The 23,890-nt window shown below is 51.3% G+C and overlaps 1 protein-coding gene across 1 annotated transcript in view; it reads left to right on the top strand.

Moving 5' to 3' along the window:
* Positions 1-11,666: 11,666 nt before the first annotated feature.
* HIP1 (huntingtin interacting protein 1) overlaps positions 11,667-23,890 on the top strand; it is a 129,163-nt gene continuing 116,939 nt past the window's right edge. The window contains exon 1 of the mRNA XM_032872452.1: positions 11,667-11,850. Within this exon, the coding sequence (XP_032728343.1) occupies positions 11,731-11,850 (120 nt within the window). The 5' untranslated portion in view covers positions 11,667-11,730. The remainder of the gene's footprint in view (positions 11,851-23,890) is intronic.

Raw genomic sequence — 23,890 nt, 5'->3', positions numbered from 1 at the left:
TGGGGCTCAGCTGACACAGGGCCCTGGAACAGAGCCAAAAGGAGCTGTGGTTGAGGAGACAGGAGCCCAGGACTGGCCAGAATGGGGATGGAGCCTTAGAAACCAATCCCACTTTTTCTGCCCTCTAGCTCCCTGCTCCGCTTGTTAATGACCTTGTCTCCTCCATTATTAACCCACTGTTTCAGCTGAAGCTTGGACTCTGTGGGTCCATTAAGGCTCTCCCGGGGGAGCCAGGCTTCTACCCAGTGCATTAGAGCACAGCAGAGAGGCATCAGCAGCTGGCTGGGCTCGCCTGGGAGGAGCTGGCTTGCTGCCTTGTCTACTCCCCCTCTCTCCTCCCAGCCAGCCGCCCCAGCAGGTTCAAGGTGTCTGATCGAGGGCACCTCTGCACCAAGCAGTCTCCTAGGCCTCAGTGTCCCACGCAGGCATTCCTCCCATGTAGTCTTGCAGAGACCCTCTGGTCACGTAATCTGCACGCCCCCCAGGCCATGGCTGAGAGCAGAGACTCTGGCTGGCCAGGCTTGGTCCTAGCACCACCACTCACTCCTCCATTTGGAGATCTGAGATAAGTTCCTACACACAAATCCTCCATGAACCCATTTCCTTTCTAGTAAAACAGAGATTGCAGTGACACGGAGCTCACGATGGCTCCCTGAGGATTAAACAGGATGATGCATAGAAAGCTGAGGGTACAGTGCCTGACATACAGGAAGCAAGTAACAAAGTCAGTGGTTGCTGCCATTTCTCTTGTTCTTACTATTTAGGGGGGCAGGGAGGGGCAGAGGGAGAGGGAGAGAGAGAATCCCAGGCGCAGAGCCTGATGCAGGGCTCAGTCTCACAACCTGAGCCGATATCGAGTGGGATGCTCAGCTGACCGGGCCTCCCAGGAGCCCCTCTTGTCTTTATTGTTATTACAATGAGAAAGTTGGACAAGGTGCCCATATGTCATTTGTTCATTAAATAAATATTGAGGAGCTCTTATTCTATGCAAAGCACTCTTCCAAAATGTTGAAAATACAGCGGCGACTAAGAAAAATCCCTGTCCTCAAAGATAGAGTTTTAGCAGGACAGACAGAGGATAAGCAACAAACATAATAAGTAACTAGATAGTGTGCTAGAAGGTAAGGACTCTGAAGGAAATAGAACAAGGTAAGGGGGCCAGGAGGGGGTCGAGAGAAGCCTCATTGAGCAAGTGACAACCAAGCATAGATTTGAAGGAGGTAAGTGGATGAACCCTGCAGGTATCTGAAGGGAGAATGTTCCAGGCAACAGCAATAGCCAGTGCAAAGGGCCTGGGGTAGAAGTGTGGTTTTGTTAGAGGAGATGGGGTAATGGAGGAAGGATGAATGAGATGAAGAGGGGTGACAAGTGGCATGAGAGTTAATGAACTACAAAGTGTGGAGGGCCTTGAGGCTTACTGTCAGGACTTTGGCTCTGAGAGAGGAATGGGAGGGGGCCTGTGGGGGGGGGGGGGGCAATGAAAAGGTGGTAGACTCAAAGGATCGCAGCCCCAGTGAGCTGGAATCAGGGTTCCTGAGGAGGAAAATGGAAAGACAGGAAGGGGTAGCCATCGAGAGGCAAGCACAAAATTGGGTGAGTCAAGGGTATGACTTTGGGAATGGGTGGCTGAGATTAGGTGGAGAACAGGAAACTGAGAAGCTGGGGGACCATCAATGTGCCTAGAGAAATCATCAGAAACGAAGACAGGGGTAACGTTGGCCATGCTGGCAGTGAGCCAGGAAGCTGATACCATCGGTGTTGGGAAATGTAAGTTTTATTGTTATTTAGGTAGGGAACAGCCAACAATAGGTAAGGGAAGGCCCACCACTGAAAAGTTGGTTTGCTGTATTCACAGATCCCAAGAGAATCTGGGCCACTAGGGGAAGCACCGGGGCTGGTCGGTGGCAGAGGGTGGGAGAGGAAAGGTGGGCAGGAGCCTTTCTTCTAGTTTCTGTGGAAAGAACCAGGTGATGCAGGGGAAGCAGGCTTAGTTTGGATAGTTTCAATGGGCTCTGGATCATGGTGGCTGCCCCTGGCCTTGGGGTGATTAGGGTAGCGTGATCCCAAGCGTGAGAGAGAGGAGTGCTGAGTGGTAGACCTGAAGCTTTGCAGGAAGGGATCCAGGAGATAGTGTGGAAGCAGCCCCCAGCAGCTGGGAGGACACCTGCTACAGAAGAGTTTCTAGAACTGGGGAGAGATAGGGCATGGGGAGCAGTCGGGCATGGGTAGAGCTGGGCGGTGATTAGAGCTTTGGCGGGGACAGGTGTGAGCCGAGAGTGTGGGCTGCTTCTCAGAGCTACTGACATAACACAGGTAAGAGCCCGAAGGGACATCAGTCCTGGTGTAGTTGAGGCAGATAGGAGAGCAAGGCCAGTGTTGGGGTACAGGGGCAGGGGTAGCAGACTTACCCAGAGCCTCTACTGACCTTGGTTGGAGGGTAAGGGCCCTGGAAGGGTGTGCCTTGGTTCCTCTGAGTCTTACCCTTGCCTTCCGCCAAGGGAGGGCGGATTTACTCCCCAAGGACTCTCTTTGGACCCCACTCGATGAAGGCAGAGCAGGGGAGCCCAGCTTACTCCTAGAGGGCAGGGTTCCCTCCTGGCTCCTGAGGGCACTGGGGAGACCCAGGGAAGCCAGGATGGACTCCAAGACCATGGGCTCCCTCTTGACCCCTGCTGATGGAGAGTAAGAAGCCTGGTGGAGATGGAGGTCTTGTGTTCTTGGATTGATTGAAGTTTGATTCAAACTGCAACTCACCTCTGGTCCCACCCAGTTACAGCCACTGAGGGGTGTTGCCCCCCGCCAAGGTCAGGGAGGTTCCCTTAGCATCTAAAAGCATTATCAAAACCATTGTCTCAGTGGTTTTCAAATCTTTTTTTTTAAACAATTGAACAACCTTTAATGTGCTTTAACCGAATCACTTTACAAAGAGCATTAACCCCATTTTTAGAACATAACTTTGATACAGTATACAAATTAAAACAGCTACTATAAAAACCACTATGACATGGTCTGATCTTCCAAAAACGGACTTTAGGAATGTCTGAGCTATTTATTAAGATACCATATATTCATCAAAGATGCCTAGTTACGTTTCCACAGCTTTGAAATTTTCACTGAGAACAGTTGCTTAAAGCTGAGGTCCCCCCCCCACCCCATGTCAGTCTCCTGAGTTTTCCAATTTTCAGTTACTCAAGAGCCCATTTGTGTGCAGCCTGAGTCCATTTGTACATGGCCTCGCTCCTTAAAAGTGTGCCATGAAATAAACCAGCATTAAGTACTGGCCAGAAGCCTTTATTTCCTATATTTATATGTGTGTATAAGTCAAATTTAAACATTCTATTTTAAGGAGAAAAAAAAGAAAAGAAAGGGAAAAAAAAGAAAAGAAAGAAGCAGGAAGGGCTACCAATACACATCCTTCAGAGTAGAAATTTCTAGAAAAAGCAAAATTTGCACAGCTGCAGTTATGACCCTAATGGCATTTTCTTACATTGGAAGCTGTATCTTGCCACATATCTTTGCAGGGAAAACATCCTTCAAAAGGGGCCATGGCTCATCTATCCCGTATAGTTCAAAATGACCAGATCTGAAACTCATCAAGTCTTTCCAGAGGTAAGGAAACCGGTCCAGAGAAGTTCAGGGACCTCATTTATGGCAATCAGGAATCAGCACTTTTACTATCTAATTCTGGGGCTGAAATACCTTCCCCTAACCCACTCTATCCTTCACTATACTTTACTGCAGGAAAACCCCCACAACATCAAATGTTCCCTTGTTTTGTTCTTTTTTTTTTTTTTTAAGATTTTATTTATTTATTTGACAGAGAGACATCAGAAGTAGGCAGAGAGACAGGTGGCAGTGGTGGTGGGGGGGAAGCAGGCTACCCACTGAGCCCCAATGTGGGGCTCCATCCCAGGACCCTGGGATCATGACCTGATCCAAAGGCAGAGGCTTAACCCATTGAGCCACCCAGGCGCCCCAAATGTTCCCTTGTTTTAACCAAAAAGTTGCCTTGAGGCTAGGTTACGGCCAGCCAGGTTTTTAGCATAAGGACCTTTTCCAGTTTTGAAGGGCTGTATTAAGTCAATCAACCCTACACCAAGTTCTTTAACATTTTCTCTGCTGGGATTATCTCCCCAAACCTCCTGGACACCTGTTCTGCGTGTCCTTCCAGTTGGGAAGCCCTGAATGTGGTTAGCTGTCCTCAGACAGGTGAGCTCACAGGCTGACCTGAGCCCTTGCCCCCCGGGGAAGGTGATGGGATACCCAACAGGTCTGAAAACCAGCCCAGGAATAGTAGTGCCATGGGCATCATTCCAAGATTCAAGTTCAGAGTCACATGGAGGAAAGAGGAAAAGAAGGAGGTGGTGTAATGCACCTGAGAGAGTCAATCCCATTTGGTAACTGGGTGGGACCAGAGGTGAAGAAACTAGAGGGAGACCGAGAAGGGAAAAAAACAATTAAATTTTATTTATTTATTTATTTATTTTTTTAGGAAGGAAGAAAAGAAGTCAGGCTCAGCTCAAAGTTTAGATGAACGGAAGTGCTTCAGTTGTGTTTCTGCAAAATAATTCACACCCTGATCTGTGTCCTGCTTCTCGGGCCGGGTTGCCTCTGGTGTCCTTAAGAGAAGCAGTGAAGGAGCTTGTCAGCGTTTTCCGGTGGCGCTTCGGAGCTCGCACGGTCCCACGCGCAGACAGGCGCACTGCGCGATTCTATTGTCTCATCCTCTTTGTGAACTTTTCCCACTTTTCGCCGCTTTTAGGTGACTCTTCCTCCTTCTTGTTTTCACCCCGCAGGGCTGGTGCAGGCTGCCCGCGCTTGCCCATCCCCCGCCTGCAGCAGGATTGCCAGGGGTGGAGGTTGGGGGGGTGGGGGGGTGGGGGGGAGGGGGGCGGGGGGAGGGCCATCGCGACCCCCGGGCCACAGCCGCTGGCCTGGGACACCGAGTCAAGCAACGCCGGGACTGTCCCCTTTCCAGGCTCGCGGTGACTCCGCCCCGCCCCCAGCCCCTCCCTCTCAAATCTTTTTGCTGTTTGTTTTCTTTGAAATCCACTTTCAAAATGAAAATCTTACCTGGAACCAACCACAGTATAAACACCAAGTTAAAACTGAGATTTATGTATTATAATTTTAAATGTGCAAGTGACCTACACGATGAGCTCGTGTAGGTCAAAATTCCTGTAGGTAGCACATTTTGGTCTTTGATTTTTTTTTTTTTTTAACTTATTTGTCAGAGAGAGAGAGCGAGAGAGAGGGAGCGAGCGCGCACAAGCAAGGGGAGCAGCAGAGGGAGAGGGAGAAGCAGGCTCCCCGCTGAGCGGGAAGCCCCACGCAGGACTCTATTCCAGAATCCCGGGATCATGACCTGAGCTGAAGGCGGTCTCCTAACCAACTGAGCCCCCCAGGCGCCCTGGTCTTCTTTTTCATTTCTATAGCGGTCTTTCGAAGAACACAGGTTTTAAATTGGGTTGAAGTCCTATTTACAATTTTTTTTTCCTTTTATATTTCATCCTTTTAAGCAACCTTTGCCAAACCTAAGGTCCCTAAGATTTTCCCCTTCTTTTCCTTTTTTTTTTTTTTACATTTGTTTGAGAAAGAAAGCGAGAGAACAAACAAGAGAACACAAGCAAGAGGAGCAGCAGGCAGAGAGAGAGGAGGAAGCAGGCTCCCTGCTGAGCAGAGAGCCCAATGTGGGGCTCGATCCCAGGACCCTGGGATCATGATCTGAGCCGAAGGCAGAGGCTTTAACCTGCTGAGCCACCCAGGCACCCCTCATAAGTTGTATAGTCTTTGTTTTTACACTTAGGTCTGTGATCCATCTTGAGTCAATTTATACACATGGTGTGAAGTAAGGATTGAGTTTCCTTTATATATATATGTATGTATTTTTAAAAGATTTAGTTATTTGGGGCACCTGGGTGGCTCAGTGGGTTAAAGTCTCTGCCTTCAGCTCAGGTCATGATTCCAGGGTTCTGGGATCCAGCCCTACATCGGGCTCTCTGCTCAGCAGGGAGCCTGCTTTCTCCTCTCTCTCTGCCTGCCTCTCTGCCTACTTGTGATCTCTGTCTGTCAAATAAATAAATAAAGTCTTTAAAGAAAAAGATTTAGTTATTTATTTGGAGAGGAGGGGCTCAAGCAGACCCTATGCTGAGTGGGTAGTCCATCTCCGGGCTTGATCTTGTGACCCATGATCATGACCTGAGCTGAAAGCAAGAGTCAGACACCAACTGACTAAGCCACCCAGGTGCCCTGAAGTTCCTTTAATATTATTTTGTTTTATTATTATTAAACTTTAAAAAAAATTTATTTATTTGACAGAGATCACAAGTAGGCAGAGAGGCAGACAGAGAGAGAGGGGGAAGCAGGCTCCCCGCTGAGCAGAGAGCCTGATGCAGGGCTCGATGGCAGAACCCTGGGATCATGACCTGAGCCGAAGGCAGAGGCTTTAACCCACTGAGCCACCCAGGCGCCCCTTGTTTCATTATTATTATTATTATTATTATTATTATTATTTTTGCATACGGCTATCCAATTGTTTAAGCACCATTTGTTAAAAAGACTATCTTTTTTCCATTGAACTGCCTTGCGTGCCTTTGGGGAAAATCAACTGACCATATACACAGGGGCCCATTTCTGGACTCTAATGTGTTCTGTTGGTTGACACAGCTGCTTCATCACAATACTACCCTGTTTTGATTACTGTAGGCTCCTACTAGGTCTTGATCGTGTAACGTAAGTTCTTGACATGTGTTCTTTTTTTTTTTTTAGAGTTGTTTTGAATGTTCTAATTCCTTTATCTTTCTATACAAATGTTAGAATGATCATGACAGTTTTTACAAAAGTCTTTTTTTTTTTTAAGATTTTATTTATTTATTTGACAGAGATCACAAGCAGGCAGAGAGGCAGGCAGAGAGAGAGGAGGAAGCAGGCTCCTCGCTGAGCAGAGAGCCCGATGCAGGGCTCGATCCCAGGACTCTGAGATCATGACCCGAGCCGAAGGCAGCGGCCTAACCTACTGAGCCACCCAGGCGCCCCGGAAAGATTTTATTTTCAAGTAAATGCTACACCCAACGTGGGGTTCAGACTCACAACCCAGAGATCAAGAGTTGCTCCGTCCACTGACTGAACCATCCAGGCACACCTAGTTTTGCTGTTACTATATCCAGTATTGTTTTTAAATTTCAATTCCTTATTTTCAGAGGGGGAAGGGGCATAGGGAGAGGAAGAGAGATAATCTTTTTTTTTTCCCTTTTTAAAGATTTTATTTATTTAGTTGGCAGAGAGAGACACAGTGAGAGAGGGAACACAAGCAGGGGGAGAGGGAGAGGGAAAAGCAGGTCTCCCACCGAGCAGGGAGCCTGATGTGGGACTTGATCCCAGGACCCTGGGATCTTGACCCAAGCCAAAGGCAGACACCTAACGACTGAGCCACTCAGGCACCTGAAGAGAGAGAATTTTTTTTTTAAGATTTTATTTATTTATTTGACAGACAGAGATCACAAGTAGGCAGAGAGGAAGGCAGAGAGAGAGGGTGAAGCAGGCTCCCCGCTGAGCAGAAAGCCTGACGTGGGGCTTGATCCCAGGACCCTGAGATCATGACCTGAGCCGAAGGCAGAGGCTTAACTCACTGAGCCACCCAGGCGCCCCGAGAGAGAATCTTAAGCAGGCTCCACACCCAAGGCAGAGCCCAACATGAGGCTGGATCTCACAACCCTGAGATCACGACCTGAGCGGAAATCAAGAGTCTGACTCAGCTACTGAGACACCCAGGTGCCCAGCCACTGATTCTTAGAGGCAGAAAGCAGATTTGTACTTACTTAGACAAAGGGTTTCAGGAGGAGGTAAGGATGAATTACGAAGGGACTTGAGGAATACTTTGGGGGAGATACCTATGTTCACTATCTTGATAGTAGTAGTTTCATGTGTCAAAACTCATCAAATTGTATACTTCAAATATATGCAGTTTAATGTATATTAATTATATCTTATTAAAGCTATTAAAACATGTGTCCTTGAGCTCCAGGAGACGGTAGGAATAATGTGACCAGCTAATCTATCCTCAGGCCAGATACTAAACCAGATCCAAACTAGGTGTGGGGAGGGACCAATTTTACCTGTTATAGAGAGTCAGGTAATAAGACACTTACCCCCACTATGGGTTTCCCAGAGATTAGGCTTCCATGTTCAGAAACCAGGAAGATATGATACAATGGTCCGCTCTTATCCACAGAGGATAGTCTCCAAGATCCCCAGTGGATGCCAGAAACCACCAGTAGCTTTGAACCCTATAAATACTATTCTTCCTCTCCATACTTATGACAAAGTTTGGTTGATAAATTGGGCACCATGAGAGATTAACAAAAGTAGAACTACCATTAGAATTTTTTTTTCCTTCTTCAGTTTCATGGATACAAGATGTAAGCGAGAACTTACCACTGACCTTAGCAATTTCAGCATACAATTTTTTTTCTCATTAAGTAGAGAGCTTTCACTTTTTTTTTTTTTAAGATTTTATTTATTTATTTATTTGTCAGAGAGAAGTAGAGAGAGAGAGCACACAAGCAGGCAGAGAGGCAGGCAGAGGTGGAGAGAGAAGCAGGCTCCCCGCTGAGCAAGGAGCCTGATGCAGGACTCGATCCCAGGACCCTGGGATCATAACCTGAGCCGAAGGCAGCGGCTTAACCCACAGAGCCACCCAGGCGTCCTGAGAGCTTTCATCTTTGCAGCTAGTTTTCCGCATATCCGAATGGCCAGCATCACCGTTCTTGTGCTCTGGGGCCATTATTAAGTAAAATGAGGGTTCCTTGAACACCGGCACTGTGACACAGTGACTTAACAGGTGGATAGCGTATACGGTGTGGATCCGCTGGACAAAGGGATGAATCACATCCTGGGCAAGACCGAGCAGCGGGACACGTGAGGTTCCATCAAGCTACTCAGAATGGTGCGCAGTTTAAATCGTACGGGTTGTTTATTTCTGGAATTTTCCATGTAACATTTCAGATTGTGGGAACTGAAACCACAGAAAGTGAAACTGCGGATAAGGGGGAGATGACGTACATGTGGTTCCTATATTGTTGGGAGAGACCTTAAGAGTTGAAGGAAGTTAGCAGAGTCCTGTAGATTATAGCCTGGGGCAGTGCGTCCCTCAACCCCTGGCAAAGGGTTTTCCGGTGGTGGCAGCAAGTGGGAAATCCTTATTTTTAACTCACTCAAAGTTTCAGAAAAGAAGGTTAACCTGCCTGCTTGTTTCTCCACGGGGTGCCTCCAAACCACAAATTCCTCATTCCTACTCTGGTTTATCCTAATAAGAAGTAGGCTGATCCCTTAATCCCTGTTTAAAGGGCCCTTGTTTATTGAAGCCGTAAACTCTGGGCAAAGGGTCATAAATCACTCTAGCTCCATCCAGAGTGAGAGATGGGTGCAGGCTAAGAATGGGCACACAGAGGTAAGGACAATGTGGACAACGTCCATGTTGTCTGTTTTCACTGTAGACATACTCCTGTGAGTGCCCATGTTGGGCTGAACCCAGCCTCTACTCTTCTCAGCTCTGCTTTGTCCCTGGAAGGAGAGGTGGAGGCAGTGCCGTTGTATCATCCTTGTCCCCTAACCCCACTCTTCCCGCTAGGCTTGGCCAATGGAAGGCACCAGTAGGAAATCTGAGGACAGGAGAGCTAGAGACTTGTGTCCCCCCAGTGACTGGTTTTCTACTTATGGCCATAGCTCTGGTCAGATGCCTCCTTTCCCAAGACTAGAGCACCCAATTCGTTGGGGCACAGTTCCCTCCCCTTGTTCCTTCAGGTCTAGGGCTGATAAACAGCTCCCCGCTTAGAAGCCCCTTCTAATTGTTGGGTTCTTCACCATCACTGGGTGGTCCCCTGCTTCTAGGGCACACTGGGGTATGCATGCTTTCCTTCTTCAATTCAGTTAGCCCTTCCAGTGGGCAACCCCCCCCCCCAGCCACTCTGACCCACACACTTCATAGTCCCCAAACACATCCTCATCGACTATCCCTATCTCCCCAAAGCCCCCAGTTTGCTGATACACCCACCTTGGCCTTGACTTTCCTTCAGTTTCTCTAATTCTTCCTCCCTGGGCTCAGCCATCCTTCGTCTAAGTCTATGCAGACATTGGTCTGTCCAAAATGGAAGTCATCTCCTTTTCTAGAAGTCATCTTCTCTACTGTGCTTCCCTCCTCCTTTATTGTCATCACCATTCTCCCTGACGCAAAGCCTTGAAAATTAGGTGACAGCTCACCTCTGGAGAACCAGAGAAACCCAAGGGGAGTCACTCACAAACTCTCCCATACAAACACACTTTAAGAAAAGGTGAAACCAGCAAGCTAGCTACACAAATGTGGCCTCAAGGCAATCTCCCATCACACCGCTGCCCTTAAAACCTTCCTCTATAGCATTTCTGATCCCACCAGTTCCTCCTCCCTCCCGCCATTCCCTACCTACATCCACGCATATTCCCAAACTGCCCGGAGAACAAGAACTTTCTCCTCATTCTTTCGTAGGCCCTCAGTGTCTCTCACCTACCAGAGGAGTCTCCCGGTGGGTTCCCTCCCTTCCTTCTCGCCCCCATAACCTGGTCCACACAATGCCAGCCCCCCAAAATCACAGGTCTGAGCAAAAGCCTTCAGTGGTTCGCTAGTGCCTGCAAAGGCCCACCCCCTCGTTCGCGTCTCCATTGAAATTGTGAATTTTTATCAAAAGCTCTTAGTTTAAAAAAAAAATGCATGTCTTCCTTGATTTCAGAGTTTCAAAGCATTTAACTTCAAAACCCCAACACTGGCATTTAACGGGAAACTTCTAACTTTCTCCAGCGTTTCCGCTAAGGATCGCACTTCCCTCTGCCTGTCGGTACCTCGGCGGACATCGGAGCAGGACGGGACGGGCGGCTCAGGCTCGCGGATAAACAGAAACAGAAACAGAAACGGGTTTCTACCAATGAATACATCCTGGCCGGTTCCAGACCGGGAGAGTTTTGGATAGAAGGTGCTGGAAGGCTCCCACTGACCCAGCCGGTCACCCCCGGGTGGGCGATCATCGCAAAGGGGATGGGCAGGGCAGCAGCGCAGCAGGGTCAGGGCACGGGCAGAAGCAGAGGGAGCTGGGTGCGGGACGCTGACGGGAGCCGGGCCTGGGGGCAGCGCTTCCCGGGGCTGCGGCCGCCGAGCCGGTCCATCCTGCGCTCCCCAGTCCCGGCCCGAGCCTCGTAAACAGGCTCTTCCCAGGCGGCCTGGATTCCCCACGGGAGGAACGGGGCTCCCGCCCACGTGACCCCCGCCCACCGCGCGGGGATCTGGCAGCGGCCGCCGCGCAGAAGCGCGCCGCTCGCGGGGAAGGGGCGGAGAGGGCTGCGCGCCGGGCGTCGGGGGAGGGGCGGGCGAGGGCAGGTCAGGGCAGCCCCGGGCCCGCCCTTCGCCCCGCCCCCGCAGGAGGCGGTTGGATCCGATGACTGACAGGCGTCCGGGCTAGTCACGGCGCGCCTCGCGGGCCGGCTCGCCCAGGTGGGCGGGGCGCGCCGAGGGGCTCTGGAGGGGGGCGGGGGCGGGCGGGGAAGCCTCTGGGTGGGGCGGGGCCTCGGGAGAGTAGCAGCGCCCCCAGCCAATAGGAGGCGGAAGCCGTCCCGTTAGCGCCGGATCCCAGCGGGTAGGGCGGGGCGGGCGGCGCCGAGGGGATCCCGGGGCGGCTGAGGACGCCTGAGTCGGCTCCGCGCGGCGACATGGACCGGATGGCCAGCTCCATGAAGCAGGTGCCCAACCCCCTGCCCAAGGTGCTGAGCCGGCGCGGAGTGGGCGCGGGGATAGAGGCGGCCGAGCGGGAGAGCTTTGAGCGGACTCAGGTGAGGACCGGGGGACCCCGGGGCATGAGTGGCTGGGGCATCCCGAGAGACGCAGTGTCCGGGAGGGGCTTTGAAGGGGGTAGAGGTCTTCAGGCCCAGGGGAGGACGGGGCAACGGGGCCGCGAAAGGGAGCCTCTGGTGCGCAGGTCGAGGCGCTCCTGGGGAGGTCGGGGACCCGGGGTTATCCCAGCTGGCCTGGGGAGACGGGCAGGGCGGCTCGGAGGAGCTGACACGATCTGTGCGGCGGGGCAGGGCAGGGGCCACAGGGGCGGTGAGAGCGGAAGGGACGGAAGAGGGGCCGAATGGAAGAAGAGCCCCTCGGCAGGGGAAGCTCATTAGGGGGCCCCTCGGAGACGCAAGTGTGGCGGCGGAGAGCGGAGCGCTGGACTGGGATGCGACGCGGGGACCCCTTTCCTGCCCTCTCGATCGCTTCTGGGTTGCACTGATACTCCCCCCACCCTAGCACCCCCTTCCTGGTGCCTCCTGCTTGGCTCACACCACCCCCAGCTGTCGGCCTCAGAGGGCCGGGCTGGAGGGGTCTGGGCGGCGAGAAGGAATGTAGGAAATGCGACGTGTGGCCCAGCTTGGAAAATGGGGGCTGGAGGAGGGGGCCGGCCAGGGGCCAGGGTCAGGCCATTGGCCCGACAGCCTGCTGCTGGTCAGGATGAGCTGCCCAGTGGTGCCCAGAGCCCTGATAATGGGGTGTTGATTTCATCCCCCAAGATGTGCCTGACAGCGAGCAGGCAGACTGCCCTATTTGTCCAGCCTGACCAGGGCTGGGGGCCAAAATTCCCCAGTGGCATCAACAAAAAGCCACAATCCATTTTTACCTCGGAGTTCGAATGCCTGGTGTATTGATTGGACTGAATAAAGCTGACATGTTTCTGGTGTTCATCAGCTCGTTTGTATGCAAAATCCCATTTCAAAGGGCACAGCACTTCTTCTAATCCCAGTGCCAAAGTTGTGCGGGCAGATTTGTTCCTCGCCCTTGCGCTCAGGGTGGAACCTTTGAAGATCCAGCTGGGCCTCCACTGCCAGAGGCTGGTCCCCCTTGCTGTGTTCTGCTCCCCCCCTCCCCATCCCCAAACACAGTACAATGTTAAGGGCTTTGGGGTTTTAGGTTGAAAAGCTTGCAAGGACCTGACAGAGTTCTGTGTATGGAATCTTGAAAAGGATCAAGCTTTCCCCTACAGGATCAGCCTCTTCTCTTTCCAGAATGCTTTTGGCCGGTTGCAGGTGTGTCTGGGTGATGGAAAGGAGGGAGTGTCCCCTCCCTGGGTCATCCTACCCCAGAGAGGGATGGGAGCATTAGGAAAGACAGCAGTTCCCTTCTCAGCCTCCCAGGGACCGGCTGGGGTTGAGACTTCTTTTCTCTGGCTTTGTGGACTGGACCCCTGCAAAGAAAGCAGCTTTCCGATGGCTTGTCCACTTTGGGTATTAACTGCCTCAACTCACTGCCTGGTCCTGAGGCTTCTTGCCCCAGCAGGCGGTGTGAATAGCCTTCTTCTTCCTCTTTTTTTTTAATGGGAAAGGAAAAGGAATAGATGTTATTTGTGATAACCCAGTCCCCGTCTGGAGTCTCAAAGAACTAAAAACCTGAGCGCTAGAGGAATACGCATAAAACTTTGACCCATTATACCAATGGTAATTAGGTTTGTGAAACCTTCCCCCCAGGGCTAGCGTGTCCCCTTGCTATCCGGGGACAGCCCAGCAAGGAGACTCTGGAGTATTTTACACGTGGAACACTTGCAATTGACTGCCTCTGAGTGGCTCGTTGACCGGTGGGTTGGGGTGGGGTGGGAGTGAGGAGGAGGCAGGCTTGAGCAGGAAAAGAGAGTTTTTCTATTATTCAAACCGTAAGGGGAGGGGGTAGGAGAGTGAAGAAAAAAGAACAATGCTAAAACTTGGCATTAGTCTGCAAAAGCTCGTTTTGTTTGAGGACTTTGAATGAATCCAGTGTGTTATGAGATAAAATGAGTTAGAAAAAATTTTTAATGAGTTGAGAGACCATGAGATCAGCCAAGGTGTAGTGATAATTGTAGCTAATTATCCCGTTTGGCACTGCTCTAAGTACTTTATTGTATTACCTTCTTTAATCTCTGCAAGGACCCGTGAGGTGGGTATCAGCCCCATTTTCCGGGAGGACATTGAAGCACAGAGAGGCTAAGTCACCTGCCCAAGGTCACACAGCGGGAAGTAGTCCCAGCCTTTAACCACTGGCTTGTGTTGCGAGCACGAAGGCGCCTTTGTAAACTTCGGAGCACACTTTTAGTGATTCTTGCTGTAATCCGGGGAGACCTAAGGAAGCATGCATGTGAGTAGTGGTGCAGGCTCTGATGAACTCTTCAGTAAGGGACAGAAATATTCCTAGGTAAGGTGATAATGACCAAGACCGTATGCAGAAAGACCCGGCTGTGGGTGTGGGGAGAGCTTGGGAGCCCTCACCAGGATCTAACCACCAGCTGGCATGAGACAGCGCTTGCAGAGTGGGAGAGAAGGGGAGGGGGTGTTCCAGAAATGGGGATCCACAAAGGAGACATCTGGAGGTGAATGCCGGTGAGGCTCAGTGGCCCAGGGGGAGGCAGCAGCAGAAGCTGGTCGCTCCCACCTCTCAGCCCCCAGCACCTGCTACCTTGTACAGTCACTGGTCCTCTGAGTTGCCCTCAGTAAACTAGGAGCTTCATGAGAGCAAGATTACTCTTACTGTCTCACCTGTGTCTTCGGGTTCCTGAGGCTTGTGATCGTGGGGATCCAGCTGTGGATGGGAGTAGACAATAATTTGTTACTTTCCGCAGGAAGCCCTCGCCTGGGTGGGTAACTCAGCTCAGGGCAGCGGGGATTTCTGTAATTACCTTATGCTTTTTCCTAATGGCCCCAAGTTCCCTCCTAGTCCAGCTTTGTCTCCTGCTTTCTCAGGAGCCCTGCCCCATGCCTATCAGAGGACTGTAATTTCTCTGCCTTCCTTCCGGTCAGGCCAGTGTCCCTGCTGGAGCGAGGACCCCAGACTCACCTGCTGCAGCCCCCATCTCTATGTGTCCCTCATCCAGCCCATCACAAGCAACCTTTAGGCTCTAGGGGAATGAAAGATGGTTCTTGCCCTCAAAGAAGCTGCTGTGAGAAAGCTGCCTTGCCCAAGCACTTTATACAGCATGATTTAACTATGTTGGGGCTACACTGTGGTTGGGCATTACCATGCCCATGTTATGGATGAGAGCTTAGTGACTTGCCCAGGGCCACCCATAGATGATTGAAAAGCAGGATTCAGATCCAGGAGTCCAGGTTTCAGGCCCTTTCCCCCACCCTGTCCTCATGTTGGCCAGCAGGGCAACTCTGGAATGAACCAGGAGGGCTGACGTTCGTAGACACACCAAATACCCTGTCTATATTTATTTAGCCGGAAAATGGTTTTCTCTATGGTTTGTTTATTTTTTTGCTACCATCCATTTAGTGAGCACATAGCGTGGAGGGGACACAGAGATGAGTAAGATAAAGAGACCAGCCAGGAGGAGCTCGTGAGTCAGCGGGGAGGGAGACCAGCCACAACCGGGCTCTTGTACACAGAGGTCAGAGGACTTACAGCACCGTCATTTTGGGAGCTGTTAGCAGTGCAGGACCTACCGAATGAGAGCTTTCATTTCAGCCAGAGCCCTGGGTAGCCCTGTGCACGTTGAAGTTTGCTCTCTGGCCGGTGATTGCTGAGATCAGAGGAGAGGATGGTGCTCTGGAAACACGGAGCCTTTAGTCCCAGTCTGTTTGGGTCGATCCCACTACAGAGAGCAGGATCCTAACCAACCCTGAGTTGGGAAGAGCCAGGAAACTTGGACTCTTGAGAAGAAAAGACAGAAACAAATACTTATGGAGGGCCTGGTAGGCACTAGACACATCCTGGGTGATTGATAGCCATGATCCTGTTTACTAGCTCAAGTTCAGAGAGGCCAGGTGACTTGCCCAAGGTCACACAGCAAGTAAACAGAGAAGCCATCTGAAAATCTGACGACCAAGCCCACATCCTTTTCCATGTTTAAGTCAGGGGATGTTTCTACCATTTCGCTCAGGATCTTCAGTTCAGCCTTTGATTCACCTGCTGAAAAAATCATGGGGTTGGACCAGAGCGATCAACGCTTCTCAACCCCGGCTACTCGGGAAGTAGCTAACACGAATGGCACCGTCCCCCGACCTGATCCCTGCTGGCTCCCTTAGTTGGCATTGAAAAGGTAGAAAGGATGCTAAGAGCTTTCTTTGAGCTTGTACACCTCCGGCTTCCTCTCATTGGTAATGGTGGGAACAGCTGACATTCACCACGTTTACTATGTGCACGTGCTAAAGGCCTTTAATGAACCACACCTCTCAGTTCTTGGAACGAATTTATGACGTATGATCCATGTTTTACAGATGAGGAAATCAAACCTTAGACGTGTTCACAGCCAGCTCAAAGTTCTGAAGGAGGTGTCCGAGCTGGGACCCAAACTCGGGAACACCGGCCCCAGAGCCTTGGCTGTGCCTGATCGCCACCCCTGCGTCACCGCCCGGCCTCCTCAGCTCTCTTCTTCTTTCCTCTAGCCAACAGTTGGGTCCCCAAGGTGCTAACCTCACCCCACTTCTCTTTTACCTTCTGTCCACTTCCTCTGTGCTCCCCTCATCTGACAGTTTCTGTTCCTGTGTCCATGACGCCACCTCCCCACGTCTGTCTCCCAACTTCCTGGCCTGTGTGACCACTTCCCATGGGTCATTTGCCCCCAGATAAGCCACACATGCCCCAGACTCTCCTTCGGGCCTTCCCCACCTTCAAATGCCAGTGTCTGGTCCCTGTCAGTCCCCATCGTCTCCTCGGCGTCCTTTCCGAGTCCTCCCTTTCCTCTGTCCTTGCAGCCACATCAGGCAGTGTGACGTCGCTCCTTTGCTCTGTACCATTCCTGCCCTTACTACCTCTTGCCTGTGTTGGTTGTAATCCCATCCTCCCTGCCTCCCAAATAGCGGGGGCCAGATGGCTTGTCTCAAAGCCCAGCCCTGCTCCTGGAACTCCCTCCCTCCCTCAAGAACCTTTGCTGGCTCCCCAGAGACCGTGCATGACGTGGCACCTCAGGGTCCCTGGTCCCTCTCTTTTCCAGGCCTTAACTTACCCCGCCTCCCTCCACTAGACGGTCCCTGCCGGCTGCTTCCAGCCCGATCAGGTAGTCCAGCAAGCAGGGGGCCCGTAGCTACTGTATGTCTGTCCCATTCATCCAGGTCCCGGCCGTGGCTTCTCTCCCAGACTGGAAGCTCTTGGGGGCAGGGTCTGGCTCTTCGTGCTGTGCCAAGTGAGCCCTTGCAGGAGGCAGGCACTGGGCCTGTTTGCCAAATGCGTGAACGTGAAACAGTCTGTCGGCTGATCTCCAGGGAGCCTGGGTGCTGGAGGCAGGCCTCTGCTTGCAGCGGACTTTTCTTTCCCTTTGCACAGTTTGGAGGTTTTCCCTCTGTCTCCTGTGATTTCTCCTGTGATTAATTCTTATTGAGTGCCTGCCCCGGGTGCTGGGCTTATGCGCCCAGGGTCCCCATTTAGGAGGAAGCCTGCAGAGTCTCTAGAGATAGAATGGGGGCTCGTGGTTTTGAATGATTTCGAGGATTTTGTATTTCCGTGCAGTTCAGAACACTGGCTGAACATTCCCAACACATGCTTGTGGGCTTCCCAGGGCTGCTCTCTGCTTCTTTCTGCTTCAGATGGGCCTTTCTGAGCTAGAAGGTATTACCAGGAAGGGAGAGAAAGTGGCCTGGCGTCCCAGGCACCTGGATGTGGCCTGGACGGCTGCTGGAGTTTGCAGGGATGGCGGGATGAGCGCAGAGTAATAGGAGAGCGCTCCCAGAGGAGTGAGCAGATCTGGCTCAGCTACTGATTTCTCATTTCTAAATGGGGAGGCTGGACAAGATTCCCAGCTCTCAAACACTCGAGCTCATAAAATTCCTGTAAGCGGGGTTTCCACACTGTGGGATAAGGACACGCGTTTCATCTGAGCTCTCAACTGCTCTCTTGAGAAACTCCCACGTGCCCCCCATATGTAGAACGGGGCACATGGGAATGGCTGGTGCCATACCTTCGAGTGGGGTGTGGAGCATCCATGTGGCCCAGGAGAGCAGAGTCCCAGCACCACTGGGGCACTGAAAGGGTTCCTTGCCTGGCGTGTCGGCAGGGCACCGAGGAGGACCGTTCTACGCTCCCTGTCCACCGCCTGCTTAGTCCACCACCTCGGGACAAAGCGTGGCGCAGACCAGGGCGTGGCGGGGCGGGCCAGATGCCCAGTGCTCCTGCGTCCAGAGGGTTGATGGCCTGGAGAGATGCCCACCTAGGAAAGGGAGCTTGTCAGCCCCACCTCCTGGCAGGGTGGGGGCTGCTTCCTGTTTTCCTGCCTGGGCAGGCTGGGAGGAGCCCTGTTCCTGGCTTGTGGGCAGGACAGTCCGACATTGTGGAGGGAGAGGGATAGGGATGGAAGGTGTCCTGTGGCTCAGACAGTAGAAGGGAGGATGGGGGATTTCTCCGATCTGAAAGCTTATGACCACTGCCTGTGTTCGCGCTGTGAGACAGCTCAGGAAGCTGGGCTGGGCCATTCAGGAAGCCAGTGTGGCCGATTGCTTCTGATTTTAACAGATTTGCAGTTTATAAAAGCACATTTGCACATAACCTCTTTTCAGCCACAGAACAACTGTGCGATAATAGCGGTCTGGTCTCAAGGATGGACACTGAGGCTTAGAGGGTGTAGGCGACTTGCCCAAGAGCACTCAGGAAGTGGCCGGGCAGAGGCTCGAACCTGCTGGCTCTTATCTCAAACTGTATATTTTTCATATCTCTCATTAAAGTGAAGCCCGGTCTGGGCCTGGTAACTTAGAAAAATTACAGAGGTTTTCTTTCTAAGTCTTTTCTAATTGATTTATTTGGACTTTTGCAATTCCTCCCAGAAGTTTTTTGCAAGACATGTAGCTACCAAAGGACCTATATCCAGAATATGTAAAAAAAAGTAAACATAGGAAAATGTGCAGCTTCATTAGTAATCAAGAAAATGCGAATTAAAATTATAATGAGATACCATTCAATGCCCATCAGTGTGATTGAAATAAAAATTTAAAAAGGCACACTTGAGTGGCTCAGTTAGTTAAACAGCTCTTGCCTTCAGCTCAGGTCATGATCTCAGTCAGGGTCCTGGGATCGAGCCCCACGTTAGGCTCTGTGCTCAATGAGGAGTCCACTTGTCCCTCTCCCTCTGCTCCTCCCCCCACTTGCATGGGCGTGTGCTCATTCTCTCTCTTTGTCTCTAAAATAAGTAAATAAGGGACGCCTGGGTGGCTCAGTTGGTTGAGCGGCTGCCTTCGGCTCAGGTCATGATCCCAGCGTCCTGGGATCGAGTCCCACATCGGGCTCTTTGCTTGGCAGGGAACCTGCTTCTCCCTCTGCCTCTGCCTGCCTCTCAGCCTACTTGTGATCTCTCTCTCTCTCTCTCTGACAAATAAATAAATAAAATCTTTAAAAATAAAATAAAATACGTAAATAAAATCTTAAAGAAGAAAAAAAAAAAGCCACTGTGCCAAGCATCAGCAAGGATGTGAATTAGTCGGAAATGCCCATGCATTGCTGATAGGGCTTTACGCTGGTGCAACCACATTGGACCACAGTCCAGCATTATCCTAAAATTAAAGGTCTACAGACTCAGTAGGCTAGCACTTCCACTGTGAGCTCTAGACCCAGCAACAGCGCACAGAAGACAGTTGGAAGGATACTCATCATCATCTTTTGTAAGAACTCGGAACGGGAGGCAGTCCAGAAGTCTGTCCACCGTAGGCATAGAGATGCGGGCTCTCATTGGGATGTTGTACAACAAGGAAAATAAATAATAAATAATAATAATAATAATATTAGATAATAAACTGTAGTCACATTCAACAGCATAGGCGAACCTTCACATGTAACAGTGGGCGAAAAAAAGGCCAACCCAAAAGGACACTTTCTGTATATGCTTCCATTTATTTATTTGTTTACTTAAGATTTTGTTTATTTATTTGAGAGAGAGAGAGAGAGAGCATGAGTCGGGGGGGAGGGCGGGTAATGGCAGAGCAGGGAGCCCAGTGCGGGACTCGATCCCCGGACCCTGGGATCACGATCGGAGCTGAAGGCATCCAGATGCCCTATATGCTTCCACTGACAGCAGGTTCACAAAACAGGCAAAGTGAAACGGGTATGTAGTGTGCTGCTTGGATGGTAAATCTGTAAAGCAGTAAGGGGAGAGGGGCTCCTTGGTGGCTTGGTCTGTGTGGTGGACTTCTGAAACACAGGGTCCCGAGCTTGGCTCATGTTCCAAAGATCTAGATCAAATTTCACTTGATAAGTTACTGTGGGAACATAGGAGCTTAGGGAATGTCACCTGGGAATGTGGCAGAAACACTGACTTGACACTGGTTCTGTGAGACCCTTGGGGCTAGCCCACAATGACAGCTGTTAGCTTAGATAGTTGCTGTGTGTGTGTGTGTGTGTGTGTGTGTGTGTGTGTGTGTGTGTGAATGAGATTATGTCTTACTGTCTGTCACGTGACCCCGCTCCCATATTGGGCTGGAAGTAAATACCTCCTCTGGTTTTTCTTGGATCTGTTTTGACTGATGCTATAGTCTTCCCTCCCGTTTTCCATAATCCTTCAGCCAGAGATCAACAGGCAGGAGCTGTGTGGTTTCTTCTCTGGGCAGGATCCAGGGAAGCTTCCCTTCCAGTGACAGGTCAGCCCAAGGGCTCTGCCTCTCCAGCCTTGGCACACGGCATGCATTCCAAGACCGTATGTCAGGTACCTAATTCATCGTCATAGCCTCGGGCTCCCGACGCAGCCTCTGGCGCCAAGGGACTCTGCTTGAGAAGGGTTTGCAGAATGAAGGATAAAACATGTGGCAGGAAGGACTGATGAGTGTCAGCCAGAGTTGGTCCCCGTGCTGAACTGTGAACCCTCATAAATACCCTCCGAGTCTGGGTTCATGTGGGCATGACTGCAGCCAGCAGGAGGCTGGGCCCCCGAGGAGACCAGGTGTCTGACGTAACTGTGGGTGGCTCCCGGAGACTTCCTACCCAACGTCAGCTCCCTGACTCATGCTTGGAAGTGACTCGAGATGGGCTGCTTCCCTTGAGATACTTCTTCCAGAAAGGGACCTCCCTGTACTGTCTAAGGCCATTACTGCTGATAAAACACAACACAAAACAAAAACCCCCAACCCCCCCCAAAAAACCTAACACACCTAATCCTGAACCCTGTCTCTTGCCACAAACTCACTCATTGTCCTTTGCTCTCAGTTTTTGACAATCCCAGTTTAGAAACCCTCCCCAGCCCTTGAAGCTGCAATTCTCCCGGTCGTCTCCGGCATCCCTCTCTCCTATACCCCCGTGGGGAGTTGTTCTGTCTCCTCGGTTCCTTGATGGCTCTCCATAGTGCCCCTACTTCTTCACCCACAGTTTCCACCTTCCTTCATGCCTTCGTCTTGAGCCTGAACTGCTTACCCCACGGCATAGCTGGCCTTCCTGCTCTCCAGTCTCCCCCAGGCTGTCAGAGTTCTGTTTTATTTTTATTTCATTTAAAGATTTTATTTATTCATTTGAGAGAGAGAGAGAGAGCGAGGGAACAAGTAGAGGGCTGGGGGGGGAGAAGAGAAGCAGACTCCGTGCTGAGCATAAGTCTGGCGTGGGACTTGATCCTGGGGCCAGGAAATCATCCCCCCGAGCCAAAGGTAGATGCTTAACCGACTGAGCCACCTGGGCACCCAAGAGTTCTGTTTTAAAAGTTACAGCTGCTTGTATCACTCCATGTGTTAAAAGCCTGTTTGCTGTGCATACCTCCAAACTGAAATTCAAACTCAAGGGCCCAGCACAGAGCTGACCTTGGCAGTGCGCTGACCTTTGCCGGCTGTCATGCCCCTCGGCCTCCCCTGCAGCCCCCGCCTACCCAACCTCTCTCTGTCTCAGGTGGCCCACTGCTTCAGGCCTCTGTGTGTCTCCAGGTGGCACACCATTCTTTTCGGCCTCCTGCTTTTTCCAGTGGCTAAACTCTTCATGCTTGAAACCCCGCCTCCGATGGCCCCTGGGAGTCCCCCCCACCCCGCCCTTCCGCAGAGAGATCTGATGGTTTTTCCGTGTTGATCTGGATGTCTGATCCATGCTCGACTGTGAGCTTTCCTGTAGCTTGGCCTCTTTCGTAGGCCTCCCCAAGCATGATGCTCAGGACCCCGTAGGCCCTCAATAAGGATGAAAGACGTGATTGTGTTTGATTGTTGCTGTAACATAAAATGGAATAGGGCCCAGTTCTCACTCCGAGGCAGGTGCCCAAGGCTAAGGGCAAGGTACGTGGCCTCGGTCACATTGGACCGAAGCAGAAGTTTTGGCTGCACTGGTAGAAGGAGGTAGGTGGGCTTTAGGAGTGGAGAATTCAGCAGGAGGGACATTTTACAGAAAGAGGCTTCCTCATGCAGTCATGGTACCCCCAGAGCCAGGGGACTGGGAGCCAGGATTCCCGATTTATGCCCCACGGGTGGGGTGATGGGATGGGGTAGATAAACTAATGCGTGCCTCCTCCCTGAACGTGTCCACCTGCATGTATGTTTTGTTACGTGGGAAGAGGGTCTTCGTAGATGTAATTAAGGACCTTAAGACAGGAAGGGTAGCCTGACTTTCTCCCTGGGCTTCCAGTTAGGAATGCAGCCCTGCCAACACCTTCATTTTAGCCCAGGGAAACCAAGTTAGCCTTCACACCGCAGAACCATGAGCTGATAAATGGGCATCCTTTTTTTTTTTTTTTTTTTTGAAAGATTTTATTTATTTATTTATTTGAGAGAGCAAGCACAAAGGGAGATTGTGAGGGAGAAGCAGACTCCCTGCTGAGCAGAGAGCTGGACGTGGGGCTCAATGCGGGGTTCAGTCCCAGGACCCTGAGATTGTGACCCGAGCCGAAGGCAGCTGCCCAACCAATCGAGCCCCCCAGGCACCCCAGTGGGCATCCTTTTAAGCTGCTAAATTGGTGGTAATTTGTTAGGGCAACGATAAAAGCAAAAATGGAAAAAGGTAACTCACACCCCAGGGCAGGAAGCCTAGTGGAGCCCTGGCCTCGAGGCACAGGCAGGCCACCCTTTTAGACCTGGAACAGCACTTTGCTATTTCATCCGTTCTTATTGTGGCCATAGATAAAACAACTGCATTTCCACACTTGGCACTTATTCACAGAAATCTTATCCTGGAAAAACAATTTAACAGCCTGTTTCAAAACATTCTTTCCTGCCGGGCCATGGAGTTCTTTGGTGCAATTCCAAGCATGAGGATCACAGACAGAATTTACTTAACCTTACTTTTGTTGTTGTTGTTGTTGTTGTTGTTGTTTTTCTCGATCAAGTCCTCCTGTGCTGTCAAAAACGACAGATAGGACATCCCTTTTGTCCCCTCTGGGATCATCATGATGGTGTCTCTGCTTGAGAGAGCCGACTTGCTGTCAGGAAACAGAGGTGGGAATAAATCAACGGCTGCTCTCGGGGTGGGCCTGCTGTGTGCTGGTCCTTTCTCGGGCTCCCCCAGGTGCTCTGGAGTGCTCCCCATTCCTGGGCTTAGCTGCACCCACAGCACTGAATTAAGAATTGGGGTGCTGAGGGGCGCCTGGGTGGCTCAGAGGGTTAAGCCTCTGCCTTCGGCTCAGGTCATGATCTCAGGGTCTTGGGATCGAGCCCTGTGTCGGGTTCTCTGCTCAGCAGGGAACTTGCTTCCTGCCCCACCCCACCCCGTCTCTGCCTGCCTCTCTGCCTACTTGTGATCTCTGTCAAATAAATAAATAAATAAAATCTTTAAAAAAAAAAAAGGAATTGGGGCGCCTGGGTGGTTCAGTTGGTTGAGTGTCTGCCTTCAGTTGAGGTCATGATCCCAGAGTCCTGGGTTCGAGCCCCATGTCTTAGTCTCCCTGCTCAGGAGGGAGTTTGCTTGTCCCTATATCTCTGCCCCTCACCCTCACCCTCTCTCTCTCTCCCTCCCTCTCTCACATGTGCTCTCAAATAAATAAAATCTTAAAAA

The sequence above is a fragment of the Lontra canadensis genome, unplaced genomic scaffold (assembly GCF_010015895.1).
Source record: "Lontra canadensis isolate GAN:19392208 unplaced genomic scaffold, GSC_riverotter_1.0 scaffold45, whole genome shotgun sequence".
NCBI lineage: Eukaryota > Metazoa > Chordata > Mammalia > Carnivora > Mustelidae > Lontra > Lontra canadensis.
The sequence above is the reverse complement of the archived record's forward strand: the minus strand, read 5'-3'. Positions and strand labels throughout refer to the sequence as shown.